This window comes from Oncorhynchus kisutch, linkage group LG29 (assembly GCF_002021735.2).
Source record: "Oncorhynchus kisutch isolate 150728-3 linkage group LG29, Okis_V2, whole genome shotgun sequence".
In the NCBI taxonomy this organism is placed as follows: Eukaryota; Metazoa; Chordata; class Actinopteri; order Salmoniformes; family Salmonidae; genus Oncorhynchus; species Oncorhynchus kisutch.
In genome coordinates this window covers 8,605,710-8,623,956 of record NC_034202.2, presented here as the reverse complement: position 1 = coordinate 8,623,956, position 18,247 = coordinate 8,605,710, and the positions used below count along the sequence as shown (strand labels likewise).

The 18,247-nt window shown below is 44.0% G+C and overlaps 1 protein-coding gene across 2 annotated transcripts; it reads left to right on the top strand.

Annotated features, from left to right (window-relative positions):
- Positions 1 to 880: 880 nt before the first annotated feature.
- Positions 881 to 18,059, top strand: LOC109874357 (V-type proton ATPase subunit B, brain isoform). 2 transcript variants are annotated; one of them, XM_031809382.1, is made up of 15 exons: positions 881 to 1,113; positions 1,572 to 1,718; positions 2,074 to 2,129; positions 2,295 to 2,393; positions 2,509 to 2,602; positions 10,356 to 10,433; positions 10,551 to 10,690; positions 10,978 to 11,079; positions 13,236 to 13,333; positions 14,896 to 15,019; positions 15,140 to 15,290; positions 15,661 to 15,743; positions 15,907 to 16,011; positions 16,108 to 16,237; positions 16,361 to 18,059. In XM_031809382.1, the coding sequence occupies exons 2-15, from the start codon at positions 1,580 to 1,582 to the stop codon at positions 16,489 to 16,491; spliced, it is 1,530 nt and encodes a 509-aa protein (XP_031665242.1). In that variant the 5' UTR covers positions 881 to 1,113; positions 1,572 to 1,579; the 3' UTR covers positions 16,492 to 18,059. The 2 variants fall into 2 exon arrangements, with proteins under 2 accessions (XP_031665242.1, XP_020321818.1); XM_020466229.2 differs by lacking the exon at positions 881 to 1,113 and having other exon boundaries at positions 1,420 to 1,718.
- The last annotated feature ends 188 nt before the right edge of the window (positions 18,060 to 18,247 follow it).

The following is an 18,247-nucleotide window of genomic DNA, read 5'->3' as shown; positions in this document are numbered from 1 at the left end:
AACTTTTTTCTGGAAAACTCGATTCCCCCTTCTAACCACTGATTTCAAACTGTGTTTTTAATATACTTTGAAATTAAACACCAACTACACCTTGCTAATCAGGAAACTCTTCGGTATTTGTTGTGGACTTTCATCATAATTGCTTCACGTGAACCTCGTAAAATTATCTTTGTAGTGTGGCTAGCCACTGAATAGCTCTGAATTCACTGTCAGCATTGTCAAAGCTACAACCAATTTTGGAGCAAACTACTTCTCCCAAATTGTATTCTGATGGGAGTTGTATTATTAACATGGCTAACAACCGTTATGAGAGAAGTTATATTATGTGGCTAGCTAGCTAGCATTAGCCATGTTTGGTGGTCAATGAAACAGAGCTAGCTTACCAGCTGAGCTAGCAAACAATGTAACAAAAATATAATTTCAGATTAGAAAAATGTATTATAGATTTCAGGAATCACATTAGCAAGTACACCTGGTTCATTGTTAAATTATTTAGCCAAATTATTCCCCACTGCCCTCACTGGCTTTCATGGAGCTCTGCAATTGGTTGGTCAAAATTCTGGGTCAATTAGAACTGAGTTGATAGCCCATAGCGTTCCAAAGTTAGAGCTAAATGTCTGATGGCACCGGCCCCTATATCAGCCGCCATCTTAGGTCGTACCAGTATGTCAGAATCAGTAGAGGCTGCTGAGGGGAGGACATCTCATAATAATGGCTGGAACACAGCAAATGGAATGGCATCAAACCATGTGTTTGATGTATTTGATACCTTTCCATTAATTCCGCTCCAGTCATTGCCACAAGCCCTTCTCCCCAATTAAGGTGCCACCAACCTCCTGTGGTCATATTAGCGCAATTGCAAATTTCTCAGCCTCAGGATCACAGAAACACAACACTGAAATATAGCTGCTAGCAGCAATTAACGGGGTTCACAGGATGACAGAAAGAACACAAGATTAGTTGGATAACAAAGCAAGCACTCTATCGGGTCGGAACTATCTTCATTTATGTGCAATCAGTGAAGTCATTACCATGTTTATCTCTCAATACCACAAGGATGATGCATGTGATGTTAGTCTAGTGCTGTAGGTTCGTTATCTTTTAGTGTAGAAGGTAATAATTCTTAAGTCATTACTTAATGTATTGAGTTAATATAATATATAGCCAAGTTATTATTACTCATTGTGTAGTTATCCCTTTTTTGTTATTATTTTTCTATTATTTCTCATAAGTAAGCATTTCACTGTTAGTCTACACCTGTTCTTCACAAAGCATGTCACAAATAACATTTGATTGTTTTATTTGATTTGATAACATTTCACTATAAATGTGTGAACATTTTAAAATACTGTACATTGTTTTGTCATACCGGTGGTATACAGGTATTATTTACCATGGCTGTCAGCCAATCAGCATTCAGCGTTCGAACCACCCAATTTATAATACTTGTTTTAGCCCAAAATGTCACACACCTTATAATAAAATAAATCTTGGAGTAATCAGCTCCTCCGCGTAGCTACCTCGCATGCGCAGTTTTGCTGTCACGACTGTCTGCTCCAACTCCAATCCAGAGGTAAACATGGCGTTGAAGGTGCTGAAGGGAATGGTCAGCGGAGCTGTTAACGAGCTCTCATCAGCCGTTACCGGCAACAAGACGGCTGCCTCCCGGGAGCAAGTCCTGGCCGTTAAACGCGACTACATCTCCCAGCCGCGCCTGAGTGAGTTATTAGCTGTCGTGCCCGGTAAACCGGAGAATAACGCAGGAACGGAGGGGCTAGACAGACAGCACGATAGGAGATAACGTTGCGCATTCTGCGGCAAGTTATGATGACTAGTAGTAGTATTCAGGGGGATCGATTGCTATTGAAACGCATTTGTATCATATGTTGCTGGGAAATATACGTTTCTCATATCCTAATGAATGAAAATAAATCTAATTTCACCATCACTCCCTCAAAATGTTTTGCAGCAGTTGCATGACTTGCAGCTTCTTACTACAACGGGTGTGAGCAGTGTGTGAGTAACTCTGCTCTCTGTTTGTAGCATCAATACCTGACTCTGCTCTCTTTGTAGCCTATAGGACAGTGTCTGGAGTGAACGGGCCTCTCGTGATTCTGGACCAGGTGAAGGTGAGCGATCACAGATTAGTACATCTTCAAATCAACATATTGTATTAAAACACAGCCAGGCTCTGACCAGCGTGTTATTCAGTTTCCCAGGTGACCCTGTGTGTGTGTGTGTGTGTGTGTGTGTGTGTGTGTGTGTGTGTGTGTGTGTGTGTGTGTGTGAGACAGTTCCCCAGGTATGCAGAGATCGTCCACCTGACCCTGCCAGATGGAACCAAGAGGAGTGGCCAGGTGTTGGAGGTTACAGGGTCTAAAGCCGTGGTGCAGGTCAGTGTGTCTGTGTGTGACTTGCCAGTCATGTCTCAAAATCCTACAACTCAGAGCCCAGTGTTAACTGTCCCTTTGCGCGTGTGTGTGTGTATGTTTGTGGGTGTGTGTGTAGGTGTTTGAGGGGACATCAGGTATTGATGCTAAGAAGACCAGCTGTGAGTTTACAGGAGACATCCTACGCACCCCTGTCTCTGAAGATATGCTGGGTACGGCAGTTAGGGACTGTATGTTATTCATAATGAGGGATACCTGGAGAAAATCTGACCTCTGAAGTGAGGTCAGATATTCCCCTATACTCAAAATATAGATAAAAACAAAGTGGATAGCAGAGAACATGCCTATCATTTACCCTCACACCTAGGACAGACAGACCAGACCCTTTGATATGCCGTTTTAGAAACTGTTCTGCATTTTGTAAGCATTACATGGCAACGTAGCCAGAAGGACAAGGGTAAGGTAAGGGTAAGGGTAAGGTAAGGGTAAGGGTAAGGTGTGAAGAGATCTCCATTATTATACACCGAATGAACCATCTTATTTGCGGTCTAAGAAAAAAATATCCATTTAAAAACGCATTTCATACAATTCTGTCATTTTACATGACTGCAGAATCAGTTTTTAATACCACATCAGAGCATGACAACGAATAAGCGCACGCTGCAGCAACAGAGACGTTTAATTTTTTAAAATATACAGTGGGGCACCAATTGTGCAAGTTATCCCACTTAAAAAGATGAGAGGCCTCTAATTTTCATCATAGATACACTTCAACTATGACAGACAAAATGAGAGGCTCCTCTGTCCTCCACTCGTTACCTGCATTAATGGCACCTGTTTGAACTTGTTATCAGTATAAAAGACACCTGTCCACAACCTCAAACAGTCACTCCAAACTCCACTATGGCCAAGACCAAAGAGCTGTCAAAGGACACCAGAAACAAAATTGTAGACCTGCACCAGGCTGGGAACACTGAATCTGCAATAGGTAAGCAGCTTGGTTTGAAGAAATCAACTGTGGGAGCAATTATTAGGATATGGAAGACATACAAGACCACTGATAATCTCCCTCGATCTGGGGCTCCACGCAAGATCTCACCCCATGGGGTCAAAATGATCACAAGAACGGTGAGCAAAAATCCCAGAACCACACGGAGGGACCTAGTGAATGACCTGCAGAGAGCTGGGACCAAAGTAACAAAGCCTACCATCAGTAACACACTACGCCGCCAGGGACTCAAATCCTGCAGTGCCAGACGTGTCCCCCTGCTTAAGCCAGTACATGTCCAGGCCCGTCTGAAGTTTGCTAGAGAGCATTTGGATGATCCAGAAGAAGATTGGGAGAATGTCATATGGTCAGATGAAGCCAAAATACAACTTTTTGGTAAAAACTCAACTCGTCGTGTTTGGAGGACAAAGAATGCTGAGTTGCATCCAAAGAACACCATACCTACTGTGAAGCATGGGGGTGGAAACATCATGCTTTGGGGCTGTTTTTCTGCAAAGGGACCAGAACGACTGATCCGTGTAAAGGAAAGAAGGAATGGGGCCATGTATCGTGAGATTTTAAGTGAAAACCTCCTTCCATCAGCAAGGGCATTGAAGATGAAATGTGGCTGGGTCTTTCAGCATGACAATGATCCCAAACACACCACCCGGGCAACGAAGGAGTGGCTTTGTAAGAAGCATTTCAAGGTCCTGGAGTGGCCTAGCCAGTCTCCAGATCTCAACCCCATAGAAAATCTTTGGAGGGAGTTGAACGTCCGTGTTGCCCAGCAACAGCCCCAAAACATCACTGCTCTAGAGGAGATCTGCATGGAGGAATGGGCCAAAATACCAGCAACAGTGTGAAAACCTTGTAAATACTTACGAAAATGTTTGTCCTCTGTCATTGCCAACAAAGGCTATATGACAAAGTATTGAGATAAACTTTTGTTATTGACCAAATACTTATTTTCCACCATAATTTGCAAATAAATTAATAAAAAATCCTACAATGTGATTTTCTGGATTTTTTTCCCCTCATTTTGTCTGTCATAGTTGAAGTGTACCTATTGATGAAAATTACAGGCCTCTCTCATCTTTTTAAGTGGGAGAACTTGTACAATTGGCGGCTGACTAAATACTTTTTTGCCCCACTGTAGGCTATTGTTAAAAAAAAAGAGGGTAGTCTAAGTTTGGAACAGTTGTCGATCAACAGAACCAATGACAACTGAAGTATCTGATCATCATCAAAACATTTGAGAAAAAGCCATTTGTTTATTAAAACAGCAGCCGCATATCATCAGGTTGTAACATTTTGTCATTTGGAAACCTGTCATTTTTCTAATTTATTATATTTTATTCCATGATATTGTTGTTACAAAATAGATTTGTGTTGACTGTGAAATATAAGAGCATTTGCTAGTCTAAATGAACATGCGTAGGTCACTGCATTATCCTCAAACCAAAGACTGGCCAAACTCATATTTCTTCAAGTGAATTCAAAAGGCACTGTAGAATGACTGTATAGCATAATAAGACTATTTTGTCTAATTACTATCTGATTCTAAGTAATTAGTTAACATTTTATACTAAATGTCAAAATCACGGGCATGTTGTTGATGTGTTGTTGAAATGCTGAGCGCTCCTGCCAGCCTGTTGTGTGTAACAAATGCTTCACAATAGATTTTTTTTTAAATGGCATTGCGTACTAAAGCTTAGTTATAGATCGCTTTATATAAAATCTTAAGAGGTAAGCCTATGCTTTTAGCCTTTTTCTTTAACAAAGGCCCCAATACCCTCACATACCCCCTCAATTCTAGCCCTGATTTTAACTTAGCACACCAAGCCATTCAAGTTGCGACATTTACTAACACTAGCTAGGTTTCCATGTAAAGTGTTGGTCCCATGTTTCATGAGCTGAAATAGAAGATCCCAGAAATGTTCCATATGAACAAAAAAGCTTTTTTCTCTCATATTTGCACAAATTTGTTTACATCCTTGTTAGCGATCCTTTCTCCTTTGCCAATATAATCCGTCCACCTGACAGGTGTAGCATATCAAGATGCCGATTAGCATCTTGATCATTACACAGGTGCACCTTGTGCTGGGGACAATAAAACGCCACTCTAAAATGTGCAGTTTTGTCACACAACACAATGCCACAGATGTCTCAAGTTTTGAGGGAGCGTGCAATTGACATGCTGACTGCAGGAATGTCCACCAGAGCTGTTGCCAGAGAATGTGATGTTAATTTCTATACCATACATGTCGTTTTAGAGAATTTGGCAGTACGTCCAACAGGCCTTACAACCACAGATCACGTGTAACCACTCACCTGCGGGTCGTCTGAGACCAGCCACCCGGACAGCTGATGAAACTGTGGGTTTGCACATACGAAGAATTTCTGCACAAACTGTCACAAACCGTCTCAGGGAAGCTCATCTGTGTGCTCGTCGTCCTCACCAGGTTCTTGATCTGACTGCAGTTTGGCATCATAACCGACTTCAGTGGGCAAAGGATCACCTTCTATGGCCATTGGCTCGCTGGAGAAGTGTGCTCTTCACAGATTAATCCCGGTTTCAACTGTACCGTGCAGATGGCAGCGTGTATGGAGTTGTGTGGGCGAGTGGTTTTCTGATGTCAACGTTGTGAACAGAGTGCCCCGTTGTGGTGGTGGTGGGGTTATGGTATGGGTAGGCATAAGCTACACACAACGAAAGACAACTGCATTTTATCGATGGCAATTTGAATGCAAAGAGATTCCGTGATGAGATCCTGAGGTCCATTGTTGTGCCATTCATTCGCTGCCATCACCTCATGTTTCAGCATGATAAGGCATGGCCCCATGACGCAAGGATCTATACACAATTCCTGGAAGCTGAAAATGTCCCAGTTCTTCCTTGGGCTGCATACTCACCAGACATGTCACCCATTGAGCATGTTTGGGATGCTTTGGATCGCCGTGCACGACAGCGTGTTCCAGTTCTCACCAATATCCAGCAACTTTGCACAGCTATTTTAAGAGGAGAGGAACAACATTCCACAGGCCACAGTCAACAGCCTGATCAACTCTATGAGAAGGAGATTTGTTGCGCTGCATGAGTCAAATGGTGTCCCCCAGATACTGACTGGTTTTCTGATCCACGCCCCAACCTTTTTTTAAGGTATCTGTGACCAACAGATGCATTTCTGTATTCCTGGTCATGTGAAATCCATAGATTAGGGCCTAATGAATTTATTTCAATTGACGGATTTCCTCATATGAACTGTAACTCGGGCCTACCATAGGGCGGCGCACAATTGGCCCAGTGTCATCCGGGTTAGGGGATGGTTTGACTGGGGGGGGTTTACTTGGCTCAACACGCTCTAGCGACTCCTTGTGGCGGGCCTGGCGCCTGCAGGCTGACCTCGGTCGTCAGTTGAACAGTGTTTCCTCCGACACATTGGTGCGGCTGGCTTCCGGGTGGTGTTAAGAAGCGCGATTAGGCGGGTCATGTTTCGGAGGACGCATGACTCAACCTTCACCTCCTGAGCCCGTTGGGGAGTTGCAGCGATGAGACAAGATCACATTTTTGGGGAAAAGGGGGTAATATGCAAACAAACAAACAAAATCTGTAAAATCTTTGAAAATGTTGCATGTTGCGTTTATATTTTTGTTAATTGAAAATATCAGCATTTCCCCACCAACAACTTGTTGCGAATAAATATCAATGCTTGATGACTTACAGTGCCTTCGGAAAGGATTCAGACTCCCTGACTTTTCCCAAATTTTGTTACGTTACAGCCTTATTCTAAAAGTGATTAAATCTACACACAATATCCCATAATGACTAAGCAAAAAAGTTTTAAAATTCATTTTTGCAAATGTATAAAAATAAATCAAACTGAAATATTACATTTCCATAAGTATTCAGACCATTTACTCAGTACTTTGTTGAAGCTCCTTTGGCAGCGATTACAGCCTCAAGTCTTCTTGGGTTTGACGTTACAAGCTTGACACATCTGTATTTGGAGAGTTTCTCCCATTCTTCACTGCAGATCCTCTCAAGCTCTGTCAGGTTGTATGGGGAGCGTTGCTGCACAGCTATTTTCAGAGACTTGTCCCGAAGCCACTCCTGCGTTGTCTTGGCAGTGTGCTTAGGATTGTTGTCCTGTTGGAAGGTGAACCTTTGCCCCAGTCTGAGGTCCTGAGAGCTCTGGAGCAGGTTTTCATCAAGGATCTCTCTGTACTTTGCTCCGTTCATCTTTGCCTTGATCCTGAATAGTCTCCCAGTCCCATGCCACTGAAAACATCCCCACATGATGATTCTGCCACCACCATGCTTCACCTTAGGGATGGTGCCAGGTTTCCTCCAGACGTGAGGCTTGGCATTCAGGCCAAAGAGTTCAATCTTGGTTTCAAAAGAGCAGAGAATTTTGTTTCTCATGGTCTGAGAGTCCTGTAGGTGCCTTTTGGCAAACTCCTAGTGGGCTGTCATGTTCCTTTTACTGAGGAGTGGCTTCCGTCTGACCACTCTACCATAAAGGCCTGATTGGTGGTGTGCTGCAGAGATGGTTGTCCTTCTGGAAGGTTCTCCTTTCTCCACAGAGGAACCCTCTCGCTCTGTCAGAGTGACCATCAGGTTCTTGGTCACCTCCCTGACCACGGCCCTTCTCCCCCAATTGCTCAGTTTGGCCGGGCAGCCAGCTTTAGGAAGAGTTGGTGGTTTGATGATGCTTCTATTTAAGAATGATGGTGGCCACTGTTTTTGGGGACCTTCAATGCTGCAGAGATGTTTTGGTACCCTTTCCCAGTTATGTGCCTCGACACAATCCTGTCCTGGTGCTCTATGGACAATTCCTTCGACCTCATGGCTTGGTTTTTGCTCTGTGGGGACCTATTACAGGTGTGTGCCTTTCCAAATCATGTCCAATCATTTGAATTTACCACAGGTGGACTCCAATCAAGATGTAGAAACATCTCAAGGATGAACAATGGAAACAGGATGCACCTAAGCTCAATTTGGAGTCTCATAAAAAGGGTCTGAATACTTATGTAAATAAGGTATTTCTGTTAAACATTTGCAAAAATGTCAAGCTGTTTTCTCTTTGTCATTATGGGGTATTGTGTGCAGAATGCTGAGGATTTTTATTTATTTACTCATTTTTAGAACAAGGCTATAACGTAACAATGTGGAAAAAGTCAAGGGGTCTGAATACTTACCAAAGGAACTGTAGTGCACACAAAATCTACTTTTTCGTAAAGAATCTAAAGTTCAATGTGTTTCCATCGCATTTTCAACTCGACTGATAGTTTTGTCACAAACTGTTGCGTCAAATAGCAAATGTGCCGACTCTGGTCTTGGCACCTGCCCACCTGCCCAAATGTGCCGACTCTGGTCTTGGCACCTGCCCAAATGTGCATACTCTGGTCTTGGCACCTGCCCAAATGTGCATACTCTGGTCTTGGCACCTGCCCAAATGTGCATACTCTGGTCTTGGCACCTGCCCAAATGTGCATACTCTGGTCTTGGCACCTGCCCAAATGTGCCTACTCTGGTTTTGGCACCTGCCCAAATGTGCCTACTCTGGTTTTGGCACCTGCCCAAATGTGCCTACTCTGGTTTTGGCACCTGCCCAAATGTGCCTACTCTGGTTTTGGCACCTGCCCAAATGTGCCTACTCTGGTTTTGGCACCTGCCCAAATGTGCCTACTCTGGTTTTGGCACCTGCCCAAATGTGCCTACTCTGGTTTTGGCACCTGCCCAAATGTGCCTACTCTGGTTTTGGCACCTGCCCAAATGTGCATACTCTGGTCTTGGCACCTGCCCAAATGTGCCTACTCTGGTCTTGGCACCTGCCCGCTAGCCAACAGCATGCAGATACAGTGCAGGTAGCTGTGCGGGTTGTCTAGTCTACATGATGACATTACTATGGATGAGAGTGAGAATATTTTCATTTATCAAACAGCAGGAATTGGCTGACAAAATCTATGGATAGTAGACTATAATTTAATCTGGCAAACAGGTAGGCCTACTTCTTATTTATTGAATAGGAAGAAATAGGCTCCAACACAGAGCACTCTTGTTGTTAATAGCCTAAAATCTAATTCAAATGAGTGAATGAGGCCTTCTGGAATTCGCCGACTTTCAGCATCCACTGCTTGCCCATCTCCACTGCTGCCGCTTCATAGTAATGTACAATAAGTGATGTAAATTACTCGAATATGGCTCATTGTGAGATCAATAACGCTAATAAATAGCTTCATTATGGGCAATGAAACATGTTGTTTTTTATTCAAATCAATTGTAGCAGTAGCAAACTTACCTCCGGTCCTCCTCCTCATCTTCGCTTTCTGAACATTTTGGACAAATACAACATTATTTCCTGGAAGAAGCCTTTGACTCGCGTCCTGAATTGCCACCGGTGCACAGCACAGCCATCGGTTTGGCAGCACAAAAGGGGTTTGCATCAGCAAGAACAGGGCAGGCCAGGGCTTATGATTGGGATAGCCTATCCATTGTGGTGTGTGATGCAGTGTATCCTAGTTTCATATACACCATCCCAGTGCTTCTCCCTGCATGCTCTTCGTATAGCCTTAGCCTACGGTATAGGCTATGGATCATTTGATTGAGACCACACTAGGCACACTTGCCATTGCACGCCCAGCAGAGAATCACCTATGAGGGACAGCATCGGGCACACGTCGAGTTATAATAAGCAACTCATTCTCAAACACTGAGCAATACGACATTTAATCGATTACAAATGACATGACCCTCCCCTGAACTAAATAAAAAAAATACTAAACCCTCCCCCTGACTGAAATTGGAAAAAAAAGCATGACTCTCCCCCATTTTCCTCCGGGTAACAATTGTGTAATTTCTCCCTCTCCCTCACTGTAAATGTGTTGTTGTTGTTGTATACACACGAACAGTCAATCTGAACCTGTGTGTGTTGGTGTGCATGCCTGTGTGTGTGTATGGGCATTTCTGTTTGCAGGACGCGTGTTTAATGGATCAGGCAAGCCCATCGACAAAGGCCCCACAGTGATGGCAGAAGACTACCTGGACATCATGGGTACACGTCTAGAGTTATAGATTGAGAGATGAATATAACGATAGAGAGTAATGTTTCTTTTTTGAGGAGATAATAACATGTGTGTATGCGTGCGTGCGGACGTGCTCGTGTGTCCAGGCCAGCCTATCAACCCTCAGTGTCGTATCTACCCGGAGGAGATGATCCAGACAGGGATCTCTGCTATAGACGGCATGAACAGCATCGCCAGGGGGCAGAAAATACCCATCTTCTCTGCTGCAGGACTGCCACACAACGAGGTACGCACACACTCCCTTCCTCCGTTAACCCCCATCCTCAGCATTAAGAATGGCCTGGCAATTTGTGTGAAGGTATTGAAGTAGCACATCCATAGGGTCTAGTGCTGATTAAACCCACTAATTAAATTGATTCATTAATTTGTATCATTTTCTTTTAATTAGTTCAGTTTGATTAAATGGGAAATGAGCTTTGAGGCTCTCCTCCAAGGAAGGAAACAGTTGTTTTTTCATATCCTGCAGCGTGTTTCTATCTTTTGCCCCCCCCCCCCCCCTCTCTCTCTGTGTAGATAGCGGCTCAGATCTGTCGTCAGGCAGGCCTGGTGAGGAAGTCTAAAGATGTGATGGACTACAGTGATGACAACTTCGCTATCGTCTTCGCCGCAATGGGGGTGAGACACATATGGTTACACACACATGACCCCTTAAAGGGCCAAAAGCTGAGGGATAGGCCTGGAGAAATGTATCCCCTCTCAAATTCATAGACAGAGTAATGGATGCAAGGACTGACAATCCATGATGTCACATGTATTGTTTAAAGCATGTTTTGAGGCTATTCAGTGTTTGTCTAGATTTACAATGTTTACAAACATTGGAGTCAAACAAGCTTATATTTGTTGTTCTGACCAGATGTGACAGTTGAACTAAGCTCATGAGGCATTTATAAGTTATATTCTTCCAGAAACAATGGATAAATATTATACATTTCTAAGTTTAAAAAAAGTATGTAACAACTGCAGATTGACTCTTTAAAACTGTGGTTCCTAAAGTAGGGGTTGCGACCCCGGGAGAATTTCCAACCCTGCCTCAAATGTTTTTATTCATATACGTTACCACCTTCTCATTCAAGGGTTTATCTTTATTTTTACTATTAATAGTGAAGACATCAAAACTATGAAATAATACACATGGAATCATGTAGTAATCCCCAAAAGTGTTTTATATTTGACCAAATAAGGCTATCTTCTGTATACCACCCCTACCTTGTCACAGCACAACTGATCGGCTCAAACACATTAAGAAGAAAAAAACTTCCACAAATTGACTTTGAACAATGCAGACCTGTTAATTGAAATGCATTCCAGGTGACTACCTCATGAAGCTGGTTGAGAGAATGCCAAGTGTGTGTGAAGCTGTCATAAAGGCAAAGGCTGGCTACTTTTGAAGAATCTCAAATATAAAATATGTTTTGATTTGTTTAACACTTTTTTTTTGTTACAACTTTTTTGGTTACTACATGATTCCTTATGTGTTTTTTCATAGTTTTGATGTCTTCACTATTATTCTACAACGTAGAACATTTTGCAAGTCAATGTAGAAAATATTAAAATAAAGAAAAACCCCTTGAATGAGTAGGTGTTTCCAAACTGTTGACTGGGACTGTATATATCGTCTTTATCTCAAAATCATTGTAATGTGGTTGACCGTAAAAATCTAAATGAAAGTTAGATGCTGTGACACCCTGTGGAGATTGGGCCTGAGTGATCAGGTTACTGTAAACTTGGTATTGTTTGACTGGACAATGGTGGTTGATTTTACACATCTTCAGATGTTCCAAATGAAATGAAGGCCTGTTGTTCTCTCTCTCATCCTGTATCCTGTCCATTTGAAGGTTATATGATCAATTCAACATTTCTAGGACTCTGGTCTAGTAGGCATCTCTTTGTTCACGCTTTGTCTTATAAGTTAACTGAGGATCTATACCCTCAGAATTATGCTTTGTTAATGTCAGTATTGCCTTGCAACGTAAGTTGTATGCCTTGTGAATCCATTTGTTTTGCAAGTAATGAAATTACACTTGCTTTGATATTCACTTCTCATAATGTTTATTCTAATTTTAAAGGGTGAGATTTTACGAGTGAGGCACACTATATATACAGAAGTATGTGGACACCCCTTCAAATGAGTGGATTTGGCTATTTCAGCCACACCCGTTGCTAACGGGTGTATAACATCGACCACACAGCCATGCAATCTCCATAGACAAACATTGGCAGTAGAATGGCCTTACTGAAGAGCTCAGTGACTTTCAACGTGGCACCGTCAGAGGATGACACCTTTCTAACAAGTCAGTTCGTAACATTTCTGCCCTGCTAGAGCTGCCCCGGTCAACTGTAAGTGCCGTTATTGTGAAGTGGAAACGTCTAGGAGCAAAAATGGCTCAGCCGTGAAGTGGTAGGTCACACAAGCTCACAGAATGGGGATGCCAAGTGCTGGAGCACGTAGTGCGTAAAAAATCTCTGTCCTCGGTTGCAACATTCACTACTGAGTTCCAAACTGCCTCTGAAAGCAACGTCAGTACAATAACTGTTTGTCGGGAGCTTCATGAAACGGGTTTCCATGGCCGAGCAGGCGCACAGGCAACTCCATATTAATGTCCATGATTGTGGAATGATGTTCGACAAGCTGGTGTCCACATACTTTTGTTGATGTAGTGTATACATAATATACACATATCAAATAGTACCCCACTACAGGGTGACTGCTTTGTTATTATTTCAATGAAGGATTCCAGCTTTAAACTTTGACCTCTAACCCTTGACCCCAGGTCAACATGGAGACAGCTCGGTTCTTCAAGTCAGACTTTGAGGAGAATGGTTCCATGGACAACGTCTGTCTGTTCCTCAACCTGGCCAACGACCCCACGTAGGTCACTTCTAACCTTTAACCTCTACCCTAAACGTGCTTTTATAAGCCCAGTCAGTGTGCAACAATTCTAAATGTAATTGCGTTTTGATGTCCATGATTAAAAAAGAGCTACAATCTTTTTTTCTCAACTCGTAATTGAAGCGTGCCTCCCATTTGCCATTCAGTGCATAGGCAACAGTAGGCAGGGTATCCAACTAGGTCTCACAGTGTCACTTCAGAATTAGACGTTCATCCGTGTGTCTCAAATTTCGAAGTTGTTGCCCTTTTAAAAAAAGTGTGTTAAGGTGGTTTAGGCATTAACTTAGATTTTTTTTATTTTACCCGTTTTTCGTGGTATCCAATTGTTTAGTAGCTACTATCTTGTCTCATCGCTACAACTCCCGTACGGGCACGGGAGAGACGAAGGTTGAAAGTCATGCGTCCTCCGATACACAACCCAACCAAGCCGCACTGCTTCTTAACACAGCGCGCATCCAACCCGGAAGCCATCCGCACCAATGTGTTGGAGGAAACACCGTGCACCTGGCAAACTTGGTTAGCGTGCACTGCGCCCGGCCCGCCACAGGAGTCTCTGGTGCGCGATGAGACAAGGATATCCCTACCGGCCAAACCCTCCCTAACCCGGACGACGCTGGGCCTATTGTGCGTCGCCCCACGGACCTCCCGGTCACGGCCGGTTGCGACAGAGCCTGGGCGCGAACCCAGGGTCTGTGGTGGTACAGCTGGCACTGCAGTACAGCACCCTTAACCACTGCGCTCTTGATATGAGCGTTGGCTAAATGTTTAGAATGGTATTTTCCTGCTAATTGCATTTTGGGAAATGTTTGAAAATGTTTGATTGGCTGCTTCATTACAGGAATTGCATGTTCTGTTAACCTTTATTTAACTAGGCAAGTCAGTTAAGAAATGACAGTCTACACCGGCCAACGCTGGACCAATTGTGCACGGCCGGTTGTGATATAGCCTGGATTCGAACCAGGGTGCCTGTACGCCTCTAGCACCGAGATGCAGTGCCTTAGACCGCTGCGCCACTGTTAAGATGAACTAGCATAGTGTAAATGTGATTCCTGTCCTCCTGAGCGCTGGGGGTGGACACCCTAATGCACGGGTCGGCAAACAGGCAAAACTCCTTTTTTTTTTACTGTATAACCACCAGGAATTCATTTCGGTAATCTGTTCCCAAGTATTCCCACAAATAAAAAAAATATACATATGTCATTGTGTCTCAATGTAATCAATGTTTTTTATTTTCAAATACAATCTATTTTTGGGCCTAGTTGTGGTCAATTTGCAGTGTACAAATGATCAGAATTATATTCCGCCCCCGACCATCTCTTCCAGAGAAAATCGTCCCGCCGCACAATCTAGTTGCCTACCCCTGCCCTAATGGGTTAGTCACCCTATGCATATGTGTCCAGTAAATTTCTCAAATGGCCAGTAAATTAAAATCTGCCCAGTCATGTTGTCCGGCGCCACATTTTCCTAACGGAAACCATGCTTCATTGGTGACTTCTCACCTCTTGCCTTGAAGATCTTACCCTCTCCCCGTCTCTCTGCAGTATAGAGCGTATCATCACGCCCCGCCTAGCTCTGACATCGGCAGAGTATCTGGCCTACCAGTGTGAGAAGCACGTCCTTGTCATCCTGACTGACATGAGCTCCTACGCAGAGGCGCTACGAGAGGTATAACACACACACACACGCTGAGGTGCTACGAGAGGTGAGACATCGCCACAGCAAACATCAACATTATTACACATTAAATCAATGACAACGAGTAAATGTCATCCCCCCACCTCTCAGGTCTCAGCGGCCAGAGAGGAGGTCCCAGGTCGTCGTGGTTTCCCAGGCTACATGTACACTGACCTTGCCACCATCTACGAGAGAGCTGGTCGGGTGGAGGGACGCAACGGCTCTATCACCCAGATCCCTATACTAACTATGCCCAACGATGGTATGTCGATCACCCAGATCCCTATACTAACTATGCCCAACGATGGTATGTTTATAACCCAGATCCCCATACTAACTATTCCCAACGATGGTATGTTTATCACCTAGATCCCTGTACTAACTATGCCCAACGATGGTATGTCGATCACCCAGATCCCTTTACTCACTATGGCCAACGATGGCATGTCGATCACCCAGATCCCTACACTCACTCTGGCCAACAATGATATGTCGATCACACATATTCCTTTACCCAACGATGCTACTGTACACACATGTATTGCTTAACTGACTGCTCAAATATGGACAGTCTTTTACTTTCTTCCGCTCTCTCAAGTGATGTTCTCTCTCTCTCTCGCTCTCTCTCTCAGACATCACTCACCCCATCCCTGATCTGACAGGGTACATCACTGAGGGACAGATCTACGTGGACAGACAACTGCACAACAGACAGGTGACACCACAGAGACACACACAAGAATGTGGCTGTTACCTTCAAAAAGCGCCTCTGGGCATTGGCAGGATTCTAGTGTCTGGCAAATCGATTCTCTCAATTGATGTTGTGATGTTTCCGACTCTCTCCCTCTTTACCCCTCTCTCTCTCTTTCTCTCTCTAGATCTATCCTCCCATCAATGTTCTGCCATCACTGTCTCGTCTGATGAAGTCAGCCATCGGAGAGGGGATGACACGCAAAGACCACTCTGATGTCTCCAACCAGCTGGTATACATACACACACATACACACACACACACGCTGCTCAACAACATTAGACACTTCTGCTGGAAATCATCTGTTATTGTGTGTGTGTGTGTGTAGTATGCGTGTTATGCTATAGGTAAGGACGTGCAGGCGATGAAGGCTGTGGTAGGAGAGGAGGCTCTGACGCCTGATGATCTTCTCTACCTGGAGTTCCTACAGAAGTTTGAGAAGAACTTCATCGCCCAGGGTACACTGGGGCATAGGGGGGAGGGGACGGGAGGACTGTGTGTGTGTGTGCCTGTCTGCCTGCGTGCGTGTTTGAGTGCGTGCGCAAGTGTGTAATCTCTCGCTCTCTCTCTCTCTGTTCCAGGAGCCTATGAGAACAGGACTGTGTTTGAGACACTGGATATCGGCTGGCAGCTGATGAGAATCTTCCCCAAAGAGATGCTGAAGAGAATCCCTCAGAGCACGCTGGCAGAGTTCTACCCCCGCTTGAAGTAATGATGACAAACATAGGGATGCATAGTGACACACACAACTCCAACCCTTCCCTCTTGCTCGGCCTCTTTGTAAATGGTGTTGCTGTTGTAACATTGCCAGTAGCTTCTGTACTGTACGCATTATCATAGGCTAGTACTGATACTGTCACACACAGAGGCAACCCCTTACCCGAACAGATAGACCCGTAGAAGTAGAAGATGCAGATGATGGAGACAGTGGTTTCCAAGCCAGAGAGGTTCTCTCTGACCAGCAGAGCCAATTAGCCTGGTAATAGGGTCTGGGATTTTCCCTGGTCAGATCACATGATCAGGAAAATCTCCTGGCCTTGGCTGTTAGATGTATTGGATGGATAGATGGACGGAAAGGGAGCTGGATGAATAGTGAATGGTCTGTTATAAGTCAGAAGGATGGGGTATTTTTAACAGGATGTGTAGGTGTACTTTAGGTGTACTGTAGGTGTACTTTAGGCGTACTGTAGGTGTACTGTAGGTGTACTTTAGGTGTACTGTAGGTGTAGACTAGTGAATATGCAGTGATGATGCATGTGTATGAAAGATGGGCTCAAGGCTAAAAGCCTATTTCACTCACAAGTCATTGTTTACGTTTCTAATGGCCTTTTGTTATGACCATATAAGTTGCCTGTGCGTTGCTCCTAGTATCTTTTGCATAGATCAGTGCCATTTCTGCGCCAAATTAACCCAAAAGGCCCCTTAATTCATTGAACTAAAGCCAGAGATACAACACACAAACTGCCTGTTGTTATTATTACCTGTTCACTGAGTGCACAAACATTAGGAACGTCTTCCTAATATTGAGTTGCAACCCCTTTTGCCGTCCGAACAGCCTCAGTTCGTCAGGGCGTGGACGACAAGGAGTCGAAAGTGTTCCACAGGGACGCTGGCCCATGTTGACTCCAATGCTTTCCACAGTTGTGTCAAGTTGTCCGGATGTCCTTTGGGTGGTGGACCATTCTTGATACACACGAGAAACTGTTGAGCGTGAAAACCCCAGCAGCGTTGCAGTTCTTTAAACACTCAGACCGGTGCTACTGGCACTTACTACCATACCCCGTTCAAAGGCACTTCAATCTTGTGTCTTGCCCATTCACCCTCTGGATGTCAATTGTCTCAAGACTTAAAAATCATCCTTTTTTAACCTGAATCTTCCCCTAAATCAACAATGATTAAAGTGAATTTAACAAGTGTCATCAATAAGGGATCATAGCTTTCACCCGGATTCACCTGGTCAGTCTGTGCCATGGAAAGAAGCAGGTGTTCCTAATGTTTTGTACGCTCAGTGTATATGTGTCGTCTATATCTTTCTCTCTCTATTCCTCTATTGTAGCTGCTCCGTCGACACGCACGCTGTGGTTTAGTGATGACAATGTTGTTATTTACGGTGAAGACTTCTAGAGTAGACAGATGTACTGTACTTATGTATGTGTTCCTCCTATATCTTTTGGTAAATGTTCTGTTTCGGCATTTATGGTTCGTGTCGTTTTGGTCTAAATGCAGGCATGACTGCTCAGCTTTCTGGGGTGTGTCTGTGTAATAAAGGAATACACACTGCTCCCGTCCTCTTCTGTGGTTCCTAGCTCTTTAAGGACGCTGCCACAGAGACTTTTGGCATCCGGAAATTACGGATTGAGCCAATGGTTTTTCAGTGGATGTCATCCGTTGATGGATGATGGACAACGGAGATGATTGTCCGACAGAAAACGTACAAATTGTCCGTTTTTTATTTTATGAAACTCTTC

Excerpts from the sequence above, each read along its gene's own strand:
- LOC109874357 (XM_020466229.2), top strand. The coding sequence starts at position 1,526 with ATGCGCAGTTTTGCTGTCACGACTGTCTGCTCCAACTCCAATCCAGAG. Across the intron at positions 15,020-15,139 it reads ACGCAGAGGCGCTACGAGAG|GTCTCAGCGGCCAGAGAGGA; the intron begins GTATAACACACA and ends CCCACCTCTCAG. Across the intron at positions 15,291-15,660 it reads ACTAACTATGCCCAACGATG|ACATCACTCACCCCATCCCT; the intron begins GTATGTCGATCA and ends TCTCTCTCTCAG.